Source organism: Acomys minous (genome assembly GCF_964271855.1).
Source record: "Acomys minous genome assembly, chromosome: 13".
NCBI classification, from domain to species: domain Eukaryota; kingdom Metazoa; phylum Chordata; class Mammalia; order Rodentia; family Muridae; genus Acomys; species Acomys minous.
Genome location: NC_140495.1, coordinates 60,401,208 through 60,416,022, shown reverse-complemented (window position 1 = coordinate 60,416,022; position 14,815 = coordinate 60,401,208). Strand labels below are relative to the sequence as shown.

General features: G+C 50.2%; 1 protein-coding gene across 1 annotated transcript; it reads left to right on the top strand.

Moving 5' to 3' along the window:
* Window positions 1–5,644: 5,644 nt before the first annotated feature.
* Window positions 5,645–13,565, top strand: LOC311581922 (gastricsin; the record flags this gene model as incomplete). Its single annotated transcript, XM_084754462.1, has 9 exons — window positions 5,645–5,703; window positions 7,624–7,783; window positions 8,475–8,592; window positions 9,186–9,304; window positions 9,705–9,904; window positions 11,176–11,295; window positions 11,969–12,116; window positions 12,885–12,983; window positions 13,330–13,565. The coding sequence occupies 9 exons, from the start codon at window positions 5,645–5,647 to the stop codon at window positions 13,480–13,482; spliced, it is 1,176 nt and encodes a 391-aa protein (XP_084610588.1). The 3' UTR covers window positions 13,483–13,565.
* Between the last annotated feature and the right edge of the window lie 1,250 nt (window positions 13,566–14,815).

Here is a 14,815-nt window from a genome sequence, read left to right as displayed (position 1 = left end):
CTCTTTGACATCACTCTGTAGCCAGCAGAGGCCTTGAGTTTGTGATCCTTCCACCTCAGACCTTCACCATTGTTCCCAGCTTCAAACCTCTTTGCCTTCTCATCCTGTTTGTAATGTGGCTTCACGGAGTTACATGGCTACACTGCAGGGAGGGTTTTCTCTCATTTTATATTCAAACACACAGAGGGTCAGAGAGCAAGGGGCATGCCTGGGTAAAAGAACAGATAGATGGCCAGGCATGGTGAGGCATACCTGTAATCTTAGCACTTGGGAGGCAGAAGCAGGCAGATCTCTGTGAGTTCAAGGCCAATCTGATCTACAAAGCAACTCCAGGACAGCCAGGGTTACATTAAAAAAATAAAAAAACAAAACAAAACTCTGTTTCAAAAAACCAAAGCAAACCAAAGCAAAACAAAAACAAAACAAAACCAAAAGAAACAAACCAGATAGATAGTAGAGATTAGTTTCCTAAAGAGAAGCTAAGGGCAAATTACAAATCACATCCTTTCAGATGCATGACAAGAGGCAAATGAAGTTGGATTCAGGGCCCATGATGGCCATCATAGAATTGTGGACATTCCCACACTGCTGACCCAGAAGAACCTCAGGCACCTCTCCCCCCGCCCCTCTCCCCCCCCCCCCCCAGAGTCTGACTTCTCCTGTGGATTTACTTCCGAGTGCTCCCATCTACTCTCTTCAAGATGTTTCCTGAGGGAGTAGCCAGGGCCTGGTAGCTCCCTGCCTGACAGCCACAGTGCTTGGGTCCAGGAGCAGGTGTTTGACCCAGTAGGATTTTCCTAGGAATTGTGATCTCATTCTTTCTCTATAAGTGAAACTCTCACCTGCTGTTTGCCAGGGAGACAGAGAAAGCAGCTGGAGCCTCACATCTGTAGTCTCAGCATGCAGGAGGCTAAAGCCAAAGGACAGTGAGTTCAAGGCCAGCCTGGGCTACAATGAGACCTTGTCAGACAGAGGCTGGGGAGGAAGCACAGTGAGGGGAGGGAGCTACAAAACCAGAATGAGAAACCAAAAAAGGCACCCTGGGGTGTTCCATCCAGGGCTCTCCTTGATCTGGGGCCCCACCCCTCCTCTCCTTCCTGCAGCTGCCAGCTCAGTGTGAGGCTGAGCTTCCCCACCTACCCAGAGGCTCCCTCTCCATGAAGCAGGAAGCAATCATCCCTGAACAAGCATAGTTAATCAACAGATCAGAGGACAGAAGCAGTCTCTTTCTATGTGTCCGCTGATACAGAGATTTCTTTCCAGATATTTACATAGGAACAGATAAAACTGACTCCTCCATAGAAGGGGGTAAGGTTATCTGCAGGGTGGCTGTGAGAGTCCTGTGATTAAACAGGGACACCAAGCCCTGCCAGCAGACACCACAGTGATGGCTGTTGGATCTGGGATCCATGCGTAGACGTTAAAATCATGAGCACAAAGCTGGGCATGGTGGGACACACTTGTGATGTCAGCACTCGGGGAGGCTGAGGCAAGAGGATCTCTGTAAATCCCAGCCCAGCCTGATCTACGTTGTGAGGTCTAGGCTAGCTGAGGTGACACGGTGTGAGCTTGTCTTAAAATAACAAAACAAAAACAAAACAAAACAAAACAAAAAAACGACACAACAAAACAAAACAAAAACAAAAACCAAACTCCAAATCAAAAGTAACACCCGAAAAAACATCTCAAACTTGTCCTCCAGACCATTGAGAGGACTCTCTACAAGCTCAAGGCTGTTTGGAGCAACATAACAAGCCCTTGTACCCCGCTGTCCTCAAACAATAATAAAAATGACCAAAAAAAACAAAAAACAAAAACAAAAACAGAAAAACAACTCCCACAACATTAAGGGAGAAAAGTAAAAATCCAATCAGATACCAGACACTCTAACAAAAACTTCACTGGATGTGCTGCTCCACACAAGGTTCAGAAAAACCTGGGGTTAAGCGCAGACATCCCAGCACACAGGAAAACTTCAGAACCAACCTGACCCAGCTTCACACCCGGAGCAAGAAACCCTTCCGTCAGACAGCCTCAGAAAGGGTCCTTTAGCCTCTGCGTGCATGCCACTGATGGCGGAGACCTCACTACTTCCATGCCTTTGGATGCATTCTGGTGTGGGAGCTGAGCTATTGATAGCAATAGGAAACTGGACAGAACCCAAATGGATTGGGCCTAGTACTCCCAGCTACCAAAAAGATACAGCAGCATGCAGCCTGTGGAGCCGATAAGCCCCCAGCCTATCTTAATGCATGGAAACATGTTTCTGTGGCAATCAGACATGATAAGAAGAGAACAGAAGTTGCCTTGGCACAGGCAGTGTGGTTTGTGTACAACAAGGGCTGCTGGGTAATTTGAAAGGTGTAAACATTCATACTTTGAAGAAGGCACCCTGATTTTTTTTCAACTCCCCCCCATTTTTTGCTGATGTTGGTCCTTGAACCCAGTATCCCAAGGGCATTAGGCAAGCGTGCTATCACTGAGTGAAACTTCAGGCCCAACTAATTTCTATAAAAAGTGATATATATATATATATATATATATATATATATATATATATATATATATATATATATATATATCGCTTTGTATAGAACCCACATAAATGCCAGGCATGGAGGGACACATCTGTGACTCCAGGGGTGGCGGCTGGAGAGAGAAGGAGGCCGAGGCTCTGCTGGCCACACAGTATAGATGAGCTTTAGGCTCAGTCATAGGATCTATCTCACAAAAATAAGGCAAACGGGCTGGAGAGGTGACACATCTGTAAGGAGGACTTGCTGTTTTTTCCGGAGGACCTAAGGTCAGGTCCCTGTACTTATTTTGGATGTCTCACAGCCACTAAAACTCCTTTCCAGGGGACACAATAACCCAATTCTTGGCCTCCAATGGCACTCATACATATATGCTGTGCACTCACATGTACATATGCATATACATAAATAAAAAAATAAACCTTAGAAAATTAAGGTGGAGAACAGATTGAGGAAATGTACCTGACATCAAACTCTGGCCTCCACACATGCTTGAACAGATGAGCACACACACACACACACATACACACACACACACACACACACACACACACAGACTTAGGGATTATTGGTTAGTGTTGGATTGGGAAGAGCAATAATGTAAAGTCTAAGGCCCAGTCAGGCATGGTGGTGTGGGCCTTTAATCCCAGCACTTGGGAGGCAGAGGCAGGCAGATCTCTGTGAGTTCAAGGCCAGCCTGGTCTACAAAGTGAGTCCAGGACAGCCAAGACTACCCTGAGAAACCCTGTCTCAAAATATAAACAAACAAACAAAAAACCCAACCAACCAATCAAACAAACATAAAAAGGAAGATGAGCTTGGTGGAAGCTGGACCACTGGGATACTGCGGTGTGAGGAGTAGCTAAGGCCCATTGCAAACAGCCTGGTGGGCTCTGTCAGTTGTTCGTGATTTCTGGGGCCTCTGACAGGTATGAGGATGTGAACACTCAGCTTCCGCACACTGGGAGGTTCAGAAATGAGATGAACTGGCCAGAGCAGGAGGGGGCGGGTCCAGGGGTGGGCATGAGGGAGGAGGAAGGGGGCATGAGGGGCCGTGTGGAGCAGTAAGATGGCTCAGTGAGTAAAAGTACTTGTCACAAAGCCTGATGACCTATGTTCAATCTCTGGGACCCACATGATGAACGGAGAAAACTGACTCTAGCAAGTTCTCATCTGAACTCTACATATATGCCACAGCACACAAGCACCCATGTATCCAAATGCACACACAATACATACATAAATAAGTGTAATTAAAAAAAAAAAAACCAACCCAGGAAACATCTGGTGACCATCAGAGACTGCTGGAGGCCCAGTGCCTGGCAGGCAGCACTGTCAGAGATGCAGCGTGTGGAGCAAAGCATGACCAGTGACCAAGATGGCCTTGGTGACTTGTCATGTGTCTTCAGGTCTTGAAGATCCTGACACATAAAAATTGAACCTTTTAGATGTTTGGCAGGGGACAGACCAGGGCCAGAGGAGGTCTGGGAAAGGAGCTTGCCACCAAAGCTGAGAATCTGAGTTCTATCCCCAGGCCCCACATGGTGTAAGAAGAGGAAAAGAACTCCCACAGCTGTGACTCGTGAACACCTGCCTCTCGCTCCCCGCTCACACACACACACACAGAGGAAACACACTAGAAATTATTTGAAAATTAAAAAAAATAAAGTAGGTAAGCCATTGAAGAAGACATTCTGATATGAGCCTCTGGCCTCTACATGTGCCTGCATAAATGAACGCATGTGCACACACACACACACACACACACACACACACACACGTAAACATAAACATAGACCACATAATCATACCGACGAAATGGGCTGAGGTATATTTCTGTGGTACAGTAGACTGGCACATAGGCGATCTTAGGTTCAACCCCCAGCTCCCCAGCCAAAAAAAGCTTCTGAGTAGCAACGGGGAAGGAGAAGGGACAACAGGAAAAACAGCAAGGCACAAGTGGGGCTCCTCTGCCCACAACCTGCTCTGGGCAACCGTCCTGGTTCGTATGGCAGAGCTGGTGTGACACTCCCCTACGAGTGAGCCCGGCTGAGTTTACGCCATTTCATGTCAAATACTTCCCAAGCCACCAATTTGTTCTGACTTAATCCACCAGCACCGTCTCAGTGTTCACATCGCACACATGGCCACTGTTGCCACTGTGACCATAGCCACCAGGCTGGTCCATGGCTCCTCATCCTGCAGACACCCTGAACCCCTGCTCCCAGATGTATAAGGCGGCACTGGGAAGGAGGACTGAAGTCAGATCTTCAAGTATGTCGCTTGCAGATACAACAGCAGTCGTCAAGGACTTGTCTCCAGGGGAAACCACCAATGCCTGGAGACATTTTGGTGGCTACAACTGGGGGGCTGCTCCTGCCTTTTAGTGGGAAGATTGGGGTACCACTAGCTCCCCACAGTAACCAAGAATAGTGCCCAGAGCAAAGAATTATCTGATTTAAATTTTCTTTCTTTCTTTCTTTCTTTCTTTCTTTCTTTCTTTTCTTTTCTTTCTTTTATTGGTTTTTGAGACAGGGTTTTTCTGTGTTAGCCTTGGCTGACCTGGACTTGCTTTGTACACCAGGCTGGCCTGGAACTCACATCGATCCACCTGCCTTTGCCTCCTGAGTGCTGTGATTAAAGGCGTGCGCCACCATGCCCGGCTTATTTGCTTCCAAATTTCATTAGTGCCAAGCTTGAGGGCGCAGCTGTCAGGTCCCAGGTCCCTCATTCAAGCCCTCACACCCTACATCTTGCCTCTGATTCCCAGGGGCATTGTAATCTTGGCCAATCCACGGTGCGGCCACTTTGTTTGCTCTTATCACTTTACCCCCGGCCTTGTCTGCTTGAATTAAAAAGTCAATAAGATGAAAAGTGTCACGGTCATGCTCCAGAAAGAAAAAATCACAGAAACTATTGATACGCAGAGTCCAAGGAACACCTTGGCTTTGGGGTCCGGGGCAGGGGTCATGCTTACCCAGGGCTGGGAGTCAGGGGCTGGGCCAGCTCCTGGGTATATAACAGGAAGGAGTAGTGCTCAGCTCTTCAGTCCACTGCAACCGTCCACCTCGAAGCGGGTTTTCCTGTGAGACCAGCTACGATTCGTCATCATGAAGTGGATGGTGGTAGCCTTGCTCTGCCTCCCCATCTTGGAGGCATCTTTGCTCAGGTGAGACTGGAGACCACTATAGGCACAGAGAGCCTGCAGTGGGAGCCTGGAGCCTAGTGCATGGTGCTAGGGAGGTGTCAGATCCCCTGGGACTGGAACCACAACTGACTGTGGGTGCTGAGGATTGAACCTCGCTCTTCTGGAAGAGGAAACAGTGCTCTTATCCACGGAGCCATGTCTTCAGCCCCTTAGTAGCTGTTAATAGTAATCTGGAGATAATTTGAGGTAGTGGGAGGATTCGCATACATTATAGGTGATGGCCATGGACTTGAGTATCTGTAGACATTGGTACCTCATCATTTTAAATTATGACTCAATCTTTTTTTTGCTTTAAACTTATTTTGTGTCCATGAGGGCCAGTGTGAGTGTACCCGTGCCACTGACCACATGTGCAGGTCAGAGGACAAAGTGCATCCTTTTACCATATGGATCCTATGAGCTAAACTCAGGTTGTCAGGCTTGACAACAGCACCTTTCCATGTTGAGCCATTTTTCTCAGCCTGCTGCCTGGTAGTTTCTTGGGTAAAAAGTCAGCTCCTCCCAGAAACTTCCATTGTGCAAACTCAGCAGAGACGACTGGGGTGACTCTTGTCAAGAGGTTTAGCACAGAAAAGCTGGAACAGAGAGTTCTAAGAGAATAAGGGGCAAGATGGAGAACGAAGGAAAAGAGAAAAGAATTCTAGGCTGCAGAGCAAGCAGGTGCCTCTGAGCAGTGACAGCCGTGCTTATGGTGATACTGGCAGAAACCATGACTGCAAAGTGCTAACCCTGCAGCTCCCAAGCCAATTTCCCAATGTCCCGAGAAGCACAGTGACTCCTCTGGATGGTGATGTTACTGAAAAGTAGGGCTGATCAGCAGGGTTCCACTTACTCCATGCTCTGTGACATAGGCAGGTGCTCAGTGTCGAGGACCACCTTAGGAAAGGATACTTTGGGGTGAACCTGCTTTCTCTGGTACCTTTTTAAAAATGTAGCACTGTGGGCTAGAATGTGGCTCAGTTGGGCGATACTTGCCAAGCATATATGGTGCTCTGGCTTTGACGCCCAGCGTTCTAGAAATAGGGTGCGGTGGCCTATTCTTGGGAGGTAGAGGCAGAAGGATCAGAAGGTAAAAGCCACTCTTTGATATGTCTAAGTTTGAGGCCAGCCTGAGGTACAAAGACATAAACACACTGATTCTAACAAGGACAATTCTCCAAGGCGCTCTCCCCTTCTTGGGAGGGAGTTGCAGGGTTTATTAGGGCAGGGGGCCTGGGCAGCAGGGGTGCTTCCATGTGGGGATGCTTCCATGTGGGGGTGCTTCCATGTGGGGATGCTTCCATGTGGGGGTGCTTCCATGTGGGGGTGCTTCCATGTGGGGATGAGGGTGGATGTGGTTGAAGCTGATTAATTTCTAAATCTAGGAGCAAGTACTTAGGAGGAGTTAGAAGCAGGAGGAAAGGAAAGAAAAAGACAAAGGGAGAAAGAGCTAGAAAGAAATCAAAACAAAAAGAAGAGAGGGAAGAGAGATACAAACAATGGCCATTGTGGGAAAGAGTGGTAGAGAGATTGAGGCACACAGATGGAGCCAGGAGGGAGAGAGAGAGAGAGAGAGAGAGAGAGAGGGAGAGAGAGAGAGAGAGAGAGGGAGAGAGAGAGAGAGAGAGAGAGAGAGAGAAACAGAGACACAGACACAGACACAAACAGAGACAGACAGAGAGAGACAGAGAGGAACAGACACACAGAGACACAGAGTGACGGAGAGACACAGTGACAGAGACAGAGAGACAGAAGGACAGAGACATACAGACAGAGGCAGAGAAAGAGAGAGACAGAGAGACAGAGAAAGAGAGACAGACAGACAGACAGACGGACGGGAGAGAAGGGAACGGTCTGGGAGGAAGGACCCAGGGCACTGGCCTGACACGCAGCCTTCCTCAGGGTCCCCCTGAAGAAAATGAAGACTGTCCGTGAGACCATGAAGGAGAAGGGGGTGCTCAAAGATTTTCTGAAGACCCACAAGCACGACATCGGCAGGAAGTACCGCCTGGGCAGCTTTGGTGACTTCAGTGTGCTCTATGAGCCCATGGCCTACATGGACGTAAGCCTTTAAAAAATATTTATTCATTTATTAGTATGTATACAGTGCTCTGTCTGAAGGCCAGAAGAGGGCACCAGATCTCAATATAGATTGTTGTGAGCCACCATGTGGTTGCTGGGAATTGAACTCAGGACCTCTGGAAGAACAGTCAGTGCTCTTCACAACTGAGCCATTTCTCCAACCTTTAACACCACCCCGCAGGGAGTCTCTGAATCTGCTACCAAATCAAATGCTCCCTGCCTCCCTGTCTTGAGGTGTACCCTCTTCTTCTAATCTGTTGTGGGCAACTGTTTAAAGAGTCTGAGGGGAGTTCTTACTGTCCTTGCTTCTGAGCACACAACATTATGACTGGCCAGGGATAGACTGAGCATCCCTAGGCTTGGGGCAGATTTTTAAATTTTATTTATTTTTATATTTCGGTTTTTCGAGACTTGGGTTTCTTTGTGTAATAGCTCTAGCTGTCCTGGATCTTGCTCTGTAGAAGAAGCTGGCCTTGTACTCATGGAGATCTTCCTGCCTCTGCCTCCCATGGGGCAGTTTATGAGGGAAGACTTGGGTGGCTAGTTTTGGTGTGGTCTGAAAGGCACAAGCTGGGTTCTTTCCTGCTTACCTTTGTTATAGCTGAGCCCTTGGATCTCTCAGAGCTAATGTCTCCCCTGTCACATCCCCCTCATCCCCTCTGCCCCATCAGGCTTCCTACTATGGCGAGATCAGCATCGGGACTCCACCCCAGAACTTCCTGGTCCTTTTCGACACTGGCTCCTCCAACCTGTGGGTGTCTTCTGTCTACTGCCAGAGCCAGGCCTGCAGTGAGTGCTGGATGGGTAGCAGAAGGGGCAGACATCTCCTTAGGGATGCTGGGGGAACTCACTCCTGGAGGGGAGGGTGCAGTTCCCCACTCACATGAGGTCCCATGTTGAATCCAAGCCTTGCCAATGAGGCTGGCCCTGCAGCTGGGTGGCTCCTTTGCCTTTCTTGCTAAGAAACATATTCCTCCATCTCTGGCAGCTCACTTCCCCCACTCCGTTTTGTTCTATCCCACCCATCCTGGTCAGCAGGACAAGGCCGTCCTTTGGTTGCGGGTAATCTCCACATCATGTTTGCATCAAGGGTGTCTAAAGGATGGGTGGGAGCAATCCTGGATGTGGTCTCCTCCTGCAGTAGTTTGCACGGGGAGATGGAAGTTACCTCTGTAATAGAGTTTGGTCCCTTCCAGAGCCTCAGGGACCTATTATCTCTGGTCCTAAGTCTGTGCTAGGGCTCTTCATGGGTGAGTCACTGCTGGCCACCCCTTGAAGTCTTGAGTAGGGGATGCTGGGGTTAAGCACAGGCTGGGAGGGATGGCAGGCTCTGGGCTCCACAGCAGGAAGTCCTCCACTCAGCGGTCCACCTGCCCTTGCAGCCACACATGCCCGCTACAACCCCAGTGAGTCCTCCACTTACTACACGGAAGGGCAGACCTTCTCCCTGCAGTACGGTACCGGCAGCCTGACTGGCTTCTTTGGCTATGACACTATGACGGTGAGAGAGGGTCCCTACTCCTAGTTGGGGGGTGGGGGTGGGAGGAAGATGGGGGAGGCCTTAGATAGAGCCCCCGAAATGTGATGGAAATGCTGCTCATAGGACGGATGTCTGAACAGGACCTCGTCCATTCACAGTGCTGACTCTTACTCATGGCCATTCAGTGAAAGGAGCTGAGGAAGCCATGAGGAAGCCGTTGGTTGTGACCATTTTCATCAGGGACATAGATCTTCAGAGGAGGGAGGGACAGGGCAGGAGCAGGGACAGTGCAGGGTCTGTCCTGACACTTGAAGATGGCCCCTGTGAGGGGAGCTGAAGTGAGGAGAGATGAACAGGAGTGAGGGGCTCTGGAGGAGCAGGGAGGCCCAGTCACCATCCCTCTCTTTAACCTCCTCTCCAGGTCCAAGGCATTCAGGTCCCCAACCAGGAGTTTGGCCTGAGTGAGAATGAGCCAGGTACCAATTTTGTCTATGCACAATTTGATGGCATCATGGGCCTGGCCTACCCTGGGCTGTCTGAAGGGGGCGCCACCACCGCCCTGCAGGGCTTGCTGAGCGAGGGTGCCCTCTCCCAGCCACTCTTTGGTGTCTACCTTGGCAGGTAAGCGACCACTTACAAACCCTCAGTCCTTCCACTACCCAACTGAGTTGTGATAGGTTGAGGGTTGGAGGCTTCAGCCCCACCTGTTCCTGCAGAGCCTCCCTCTTCAGTTCCTGAATTTTACACACCCCACCCTAGATCTGTTTCCTGTCTGCTCCCCCCCCCCTTTTTTTTTCAACAGTTATTTGTTTGTATTAGAGCAGGGGTTGGGGCCCAGGCCACAGTGAGCTTGTAGAGGTCAGAGGACAATTTGCAGGAGTTGGTTCCCTCCTTTTGGGCCCACGTGGGTCCCAAAGATGGAACCCAATTTGTCAAGCTCGGGCAGGAGCAGCTTCACTTGCTGAGCCATCCTGCCACCATATTGTCCTTTGTGCTCTTTGACTGTGACAAGCCTCCTGTTTCAGGCTCAAGTCTGGGAGTCTGGCTTTCACTCCAGCACTTCCTGAGTCCAACTCCTGTGCCTGTCCCACTGAGGGCCCTCACTGGCCTGGACTTTCTCCTGCACATCTCTCTTGTACAGCAGTCTCCTGTTTCGTCTCCTTTGCTCTATTGTTCCAGCTGGTCTGGAGCCTTTGGGGCTTGGGTCAGGATTGACTTGTAACCTGTGGTTATCCCTCCAGCAGACCAGAGCAGGCCCTGACTGGACGCCACGTGTCTCTATTTTTTTCCTGAGTTAGCTTCCTTCTAGGGAGTGCCCAGGTTTGAGAGCTTGGATCTGACATAGGCAGCTTCACTGTCACCAACTCTCCTGACTTACTTTTTGCCTCTTTTAATCTCTCTCTTTGTCACCTCAGTCTATCCCTGCACTCTCTACTGTTTGCTGGGGAGGGCTACCAGAACAATGTGAAAGACTTTCTTCCTTCTCCCCCCTCGCACTACCCCCTCTCCCAAGCCTCACTTGTCTGTTTCAATAGAAAAGTTAACAAGCCAGCTTGTGTGATGAGTTCTGTCAGGCGGCATGAGGTAAAAAGCAGAAGACAACACAATAGCTGGTGGGGTTCACAAAGCATCAGTCCCTCCAGGGAGGGCTGGGGCTCTGTGGGCCATCTTCACTCCAGAGTCTGAAGCACTGAGGCTTCTGAGAGGCCCAGACAGACAGCCCATCTGAGGGAAACAGCCCATCTTCAGGAAGCTCCAATCTGAAGGGAACACTGACTGTCCCCACGGAGCGCCAGTCTGAGGGAGCCTCAGTGTGAGATGAAGGAAGCAGCTGTTTCACCACAGGAATTCTTTGGCTGCTCAGGCCTTCCCTTGCCTTGTGTCTTCTGTAGCCAGCAGGGGTCTAATGGAGGACAGATCGTGTTTGGAGGTGTGGATGAGAACCTCTACACTGGGGAGATCACCTGGGTTCCTGTCACTCAGGAGCTGTACTGGCAGATTAGCATCGAAGAGTGAGTCTGTGGTGGGGCTTTGGGGAGTGTGTCCTTGTACCTCAAGACAACCCTAGGAACTATTGGCCAATTCGGACACCCGCTGGTGGGGGAGGGAGGGAGAGAGTCTCTAGTATATGCCCTCTCCCAAAGTCACAGCGACCCAAGCCATCCAGGAGCATCAAAACCCAGCTAAATCTGGGTTTGGGGGTGCACACCTTTAATCCCAGCTCTCGGTAGACGGAGGCGGTCGGATTGCTGTGAGTTCAAGGCTAGCCTGGTCTACAAAGCAAGTCCAGGACAGCCAGGGCTACACAGAGACACCCTGTCTCAACAAAACAAAACAAAACAAAAAAGCCTAGCTAAATTTGGAGAAATGGGGTTGAGGCCACAGAGATGGGCAGCCCATCCAATCTCAGCAATGAGGGCCCCGCAGTCTAACTCCACAGGTTAGACTCAGAGCGCATGTTTTCAAACTCCTTACAACAACCAGTGGCTCTGGCTTTTGCTGTGTCTAGGCCATTTATATGTCTTCATATAGACTCTAAGGTGGTGTGACATGGGGGTCCCCTCACCTTCCTCAAGAACAACTTGTCTCTGTATGCATCCACCTGTGGCGCCCTTTTAGGAAGATCCTCTGATTCCCTGGGACAGGTAGGTGGGAGCTGAGGCCGCTGTCTGTTTTACCATTCAGGTTCTTTATTGGTGAGCAGGCCTCTGGCTGGTGTTCCCAGGGCTGTCAGGGCATTGTAGACACCGGCACCTCTCTTCTCACCATGCCTTCCCAGTACCTGAGTGAGCTGCTGCAGGCCATCGGAGCCGAGGAGGGAGAATATGGAGAGGTGAGTCTGGCGGAGGCCGTCCTACACAGTGTGTGTGTGTGTGTGTGTGTGTGTGTGTGTGTGTGTGTGTGTGAGATTTGCAGTTTCTCTTTGGGAACACAAAGATAGCTGAGTCCTTGGCCTCCAGGATTTTAGCTTCTGAAGGCACTGGTGGGGGCAGGGAGGGTGGTAGTGACCCTGGTACAGTGGAGACCTAAAGGCTGGAGCTGAGGGAGTGTGGCAGGGCGAGACTTTCCTCTGAGCTGAAGTCATCTTGAAATATGAATCAAACACTGTCTGGGCTTTAGGATTAGAATCAAGTGACCAGAAGGGGAGGCGCCCCATAAATGAGTGACAAGGGACAGCTCTGTGTGCCACACCCCCTTTACTTCCCCATGCTCTCCTGGCCTGCTTGGTCCTAAGCCCTGCAGAAGGTTTGCTAAGGAGCTCATCTCACTGATTCCAGTGGTGAGATTGTGTATGACACCGATAAAAAGTTCCATGATCTACAGATCTGTAGGTTAAAGGGCACTTGCTGAGTGAGGGCAGCAATTCAATCTCTCTGAATGGATAGTCCATCAGGAGCAATGCTTTAGCGTAGTGGGCTCCTCAGATCCCTCCCAATCCGGGCCAAAGCTGCTGAATGCTAAGAGTATGGAGGCCAGCTGCTTCCTCAGGTCCACCACAGACAGTGGGCACGGGCCTAGGGTGTAGAACGCTGAGGCGGCAGCTGTGTTTGGCACTCTTCTGAGTAAGATGTATCAGCCTGGGCCCTGTTCCTCTTTGCAGTATTTTGTTAACTGTGACAGTGTCAGCAGCCTGCCTACCTTCAGCTTTGTCCTCAACGGTGTCCAGCTCCCTCTGTCACCCTCTGCCTACATCATCCAGGTAAGGCCTAGTTCCTCTGGGCAGAGCTGTCAGTCTAGAAAAGCTATGCTAAGGTTTGAATCAAAGGTGGTCTGTCCTCAAGGCCTAATGACCAGGCTCACCTGGTGCAGGCCTGGAGCAGGGGGGCGGGTGGTCTGTGAAGGAAGAAGGCCTCAGCCTCTTAGAACCACTGCAACTTGAAGTCAGCTATTGGAGAAACAACCCCCGTTTCCCCTCAAGCCCCTGCGGTCCTTGCTATGGGGGGTAAGGTGGCTCAAGAGCCCTTTGGACAGTCTTTGTGTCATTCAAGGCTGAAGTTAAGTCCACACCTGAGCAAGTGTGTGACTGTTGTCTTTCTGTTGGACAGGAGGGCAGCTACTGCATGGTTGGCCTTGAGACCACCTATCTGACCTCTGAGAGTGGCCAGCCCATGTGGATCCTTGGAGATGTCTTCCTCAGGTCTTACTACGCCATCTTTGACATGGGCAACAACAGAGTTGGCTTTGCCACCGCCGTCTAGGCTTGCCATCTAGACACCCACCTGCCCTTCTTCCTCTCAGCCTTCCACCTCTGCCCTTCCTCTCTGCTTCCAGCTTTCCTTCTCTGGACCCTGAGCTTTGAGTAATAATAAATAGTTCTCTATACTGACCAGCCTGTGGGGTCATTTGTGTGCGTGCTGTGTGGGGTGGGGGAGCTTAGTAAAGTTGGCACTTGTCAGATTCCTGGGTCTCTGGAAACTGTGAGAGTGGCAATCAAGGCTAGTTCCATGCTGACTGACCTCAGTGGCTGCAAGGTCCTGGTGGGTCACTCGGATGCTAAGTGGAGCCCAGTTTGAGGCCCAGCTTGGAGACAGGCCTGCGCCTTCAGGGGTTGGAGCCCATTCACAGGTTCCCTCAGAAGAGATAAGACAGGTGATGGTGGGCGGGATTGTACAGGATGGGCAAAGGGAAAATGCTCTATTGTGCCACTTCCTCAAACTTCCCACTGATCTCAAGGCCACAGGAGTGTCCGCTAGCCCAGTGTTTGGGGCTGACACGATACAGAGCTATGAGTGTATTTTCAACTTTGACAGAGGCTGACACGATACAGAGCTAAATGTTTGTATCTTCAACTTTGAATCAATTTTGACTCGAATTTTCTGGAGGATGCTGTACCATGTTCATTTCTATCAGTTGTGGATCCTTGAAAAAGCAAGATGATTATTTCTAGGGAGGCTGCAGATGGTTGACATTGAGTTAGGATGACTATTTTCATCAGTCTTCTAAGTCCCAGGATGGGGTTTGAAGGAGGGCTGTGGAGCTGGAGAGATGACTCAGTGGTTAAAAGTGCCACCTGCTCTTCCAGAGGTCCTGAGTTCAATTCCCAGCAACCACATGGTGGCTCACAACCATCTACAATGTGATCTGATGTCCTCTTCTGGCCTGCAGCTTTGAAAGAGGGCTGTGTCTCTAGTCTGGACAGGAGGGACAGCTCTTTCTCCAGGCTCTGTCTAAGCAGCTGGTGAGAGGCCTGTCATTTCCAGACTTCATTCTTTTTTTTTTTTTTTCTGAAACAGGGTCTCTCTGTGTAGCCTTGGCTGACCTAGACTCACATCGTAGACCAGGCTGTCCTTTAACTCACAAAGATACGACTGCCTCTGCCTCCCGAGTGCTGGGATTAAAGGAGTGTGCCACCTCTGCCCGTCTAGACTTCATTCTTTTGGTTCCTTAGGAGTTTCTTAGAAAGCCCTAGGGACTTGGGGGTCACATGATGAGGGGAGGAGGAGGAAGAGAAGAAGAGGGAGAAGAGGAAGAATAGAAATGGAGTGGAGGGGGAGAGGGAAGGAGGGACAGAAAGGGGCAGGAGGCAGGGAG